The 2,757-nt window shown below is 47.7% G+C and overlaps 1 protein-coding gene across 2 annotated transcripts in view; it reads right to left on the minus strand.

Annotated features, from left to right (window-relative positions):
• Nucleotides 1-256: 256 nt before the first annotated feature.
• Nucleotides 257-2,757, minus strand: part of b3galt2 (UDP-Gal:betaGlcNAc beta 1,3-galactosyltransferase, polypeptide 2) — a 14,337-nt gene continuing 11,836 nt past the window's right edge. For both annotated transcript variants that reach the window (XM_035653689.1, XM_035653688.1), the window contains exon 2: nucleotides 257-2,657. In XM_035653689.1, the coding sequence (XP_035509582.1) occupies nucleotides 974-2,305 (1,332 nt within the window). In that variant the 5' untranslated portion in view covers nucleotides 2,306-2,657 and the 3' untranslated portion in view covers nucleotides 257-973. The remainder of the gene's footprint in view (nucleotides 2,658-2,757) is intronic.

Consider the following 2,757-nt stretch of genomic DNA (forward strand, 5'->3'; position numbering starts at 1 on the left):
GGTATAGGTTGAAATGAAGATATAGCTAAAAGTAGCATATTTGATGTTTTTTGACTTATGTTTAATGCAACTTGAATTGGCCTCTATTGGCATCAAGTTTATTATTAAGACTTGGCTAAAATTAATTGATGAAATTTATTTCCCAGCCCTTTATTTAGCGGCCATAGCATGTATGTACTACAGTACAAATGTAATAAAAGGTGCTTGAATTTACAAATCGGTAGCAGATAAATAACACAGACAACTGCAAACAAAATTAATTCAGTACATTTAATTGTTAATTGATTCATTGCACATTTGCTCAAGTGCAGAGTCATACTCAATGTAAAGCTTTAAAAAATACAATCTCAGTCATCTCTGATGTGATTCTGAGTGGTTTCATGTTTTTTTTTTAAATAAAATACAGTATATGACAGATAAACCTTCTCTTTAGACTCATACTCTTTGATAAATCTGTAAAGTAAACACTGAGAAACAGGGCAGCATAACTGGTCAACGTCAAAGATACTTTCATTCATATTTAGGTAGTGTAACTTTCAACAATGATACATGTGCATTTCCCTTTCTCTGTGTAAACACAATTGTGTCTCATTTGTTTTTTATTTTTTTAGATTTGTAAAGTGTGATACTGTACTACCTTTTAGGGAGAGCCCTCACATTAACTGTAGCATGAATTACCACCTTTCTGTTGGCACCTGAATTATCACAAACTTGAGCAGCAGCACTTTTTGTGTATGCTCCATTTAACACGTCCCCCAAGTTTCATTTCAGAAATAGCTCAACAGGTTTACAATACTTAACATTTTTTCTCAAATTAAAAAAATAGTTTGGATCATCAACTGTACACAATACCAAAAACAATGTGCTTTTTCCCCATATAGTGTATAGTGCTGAGTTCAACATGCCCTCCATCGGCTGTAGTTACAGTGCACCCGTCTCCCTTTTTTGAGGCGGGTGGTCGTCACAGGATGCATCAAGGAGGCCTCTCTCCGTGAAACTTTCGGTGTCTGTACCTGCCGTTCTTTTCCTTGGCCATGTTGATACAGGCATTGTGCTTGTTGGTCTGCAAGTGGTTCCAGTACTTGATGAGTTCATTGGGGTGGAACTGATGGGATGTGATCAGGTGGCTGTACTTACAACTGGAGTAAGACACCCGCCAGTGGTTGAAAAGGAACTCGTTGGGAGGGGGCGCTGGGTCGATGCGCAGCTTCGCCAGGCAGATCCCCACATAGACGTCCTCCAGGTGGAGCCTGCGTATGCTGAGAGAGGCCTGGTAGATCAGCTCGGCCATGTCCCCTGAGAACACATACCCTGTTCCCGAACAGAATATCGGGTAGCGCTCGCTTGGGTACAGTTCCGGTGGCATGTACCACTTGCTATCCTTGTTGCGGTTTGGTGCATAGCCTCTCATCAGGTAGCCAGTGAAATACCTCTGCTTGGGAGGCAGCTCGGGCTTCAGCAGCTTCTGGATGAGATACTCGGTATTGACAAACATGTCGCTGTCTGTCTTCATTACATAGGAGGCATGTGGGCAATAGGTGGCCACCCAGTTCATGCCCATCAGGGTTTTGATAGTCAGGTTGTAGTAAGTGTCTTGATAGTCTTGTTGGATGATATCGTGGTAAACGCGGCTCTCTTCCTCTATGCTGCTCTGGAGGAAGGTGTCTGAGCTCTTTCCTGTGCCAAGTAGGAAAAGACGGACAAACACCAGACCCACTGCTATGCTCTCGTTCCCCCATGTCTGGCGGATGGCGTTCCGGGCCTCAGCCTGGCCAGGTTCTGCAGCAATGAGGAGGATGAGGAAGGGAGTGCTGTCCCTGCACTTGAAGGGCTCGTTCAGGAGGTAGCGGTAGGGCTGAGCACTGAGCCTCCCTCCCACACCCATTTCCTTCTGTAAACTGTTGTTAGTGCTCATGGAGTCCCCAAGCCCCATTACTCCCATCCTGGCTCCTCCTCCGCCGCCTCCTACTCCTGCTGCTGCCTCACCTGGTGCCCCATCCGCCTGCTGAGAGCTGAGGTTGAGCAAAGGCTTTGGCACTACATACCCCGTCTCCCTCCACAGGCTCCTCAGGGAGTTGCTCTGGTTGGCTTCTCCCTTGGGGCTGCGGAAACCCCTGACGGTGTAGGCCAGTGGGTTTTCCCGCGGTCCACTACGTCCCGGTAGCCAGTCCTGGTGGCTGAAAAATAAGAAGAGGGTGAAGAGCAGAGCCAGAGAGAGGAGGCCGGCCACATGGGTCCGGAAGAGCGAACGCTTGACGGTCCAGGTCATCTTGATGGGACAGCAGTGCCGCCGTCTCCACTGCATGATGCAGATCGGGGTCGCAGGAGGCTGCTGCTGCTGCTCGAGAATGGGCGGCGGCGGTCACATACAGTCACCTCAAACATGTGGTTGCCAACAGTCAGAGGGTTATCTGAGCTGGCAGATGGGTTGGAGTGAGCCTCCTGGTGGAGTCAGGGGAACGTTTGAGCCCCCCAGTGCAGCTTGGAGCAGGGTAAAAGGGCCCCTTGATGGAGCTAGGAAGGCGATGATTCTCTGGCCATGGAGGCTTCTCCCTGGCGCTTCTTTGGCACTGTAGACAAACACAAGATCATGCTCTATGTCTCGTCTCCTTCAGGATATGATAAGGGTCACCTCCTCTGTGTTTGCTCTCTCTTATCTGAAAAGAGAAAAAGAAACAGAGAAAACAGTCTTGGCAGATGTCCGAAAAGCACCTCCTATCCACTGGCACTGATCAAAAGTCATATCCCGATATATTT

Source organism: Morone saxatilis, unplaced genomic scaffold (genome assembly GCF_004916995.1).
Source record: "Morone saxatilis isolate NCDOM2014 unplaced genomic scaffold, NCSU_SB_2.0 Contig12, whole genome shotgun sequence".
Classification (NCBI taxonomy): domain Eukaryota; kingdom Metazoa; phylum Chordata; class Actinopteri; family Moronidae; genus Morone; species Morone saxatilis.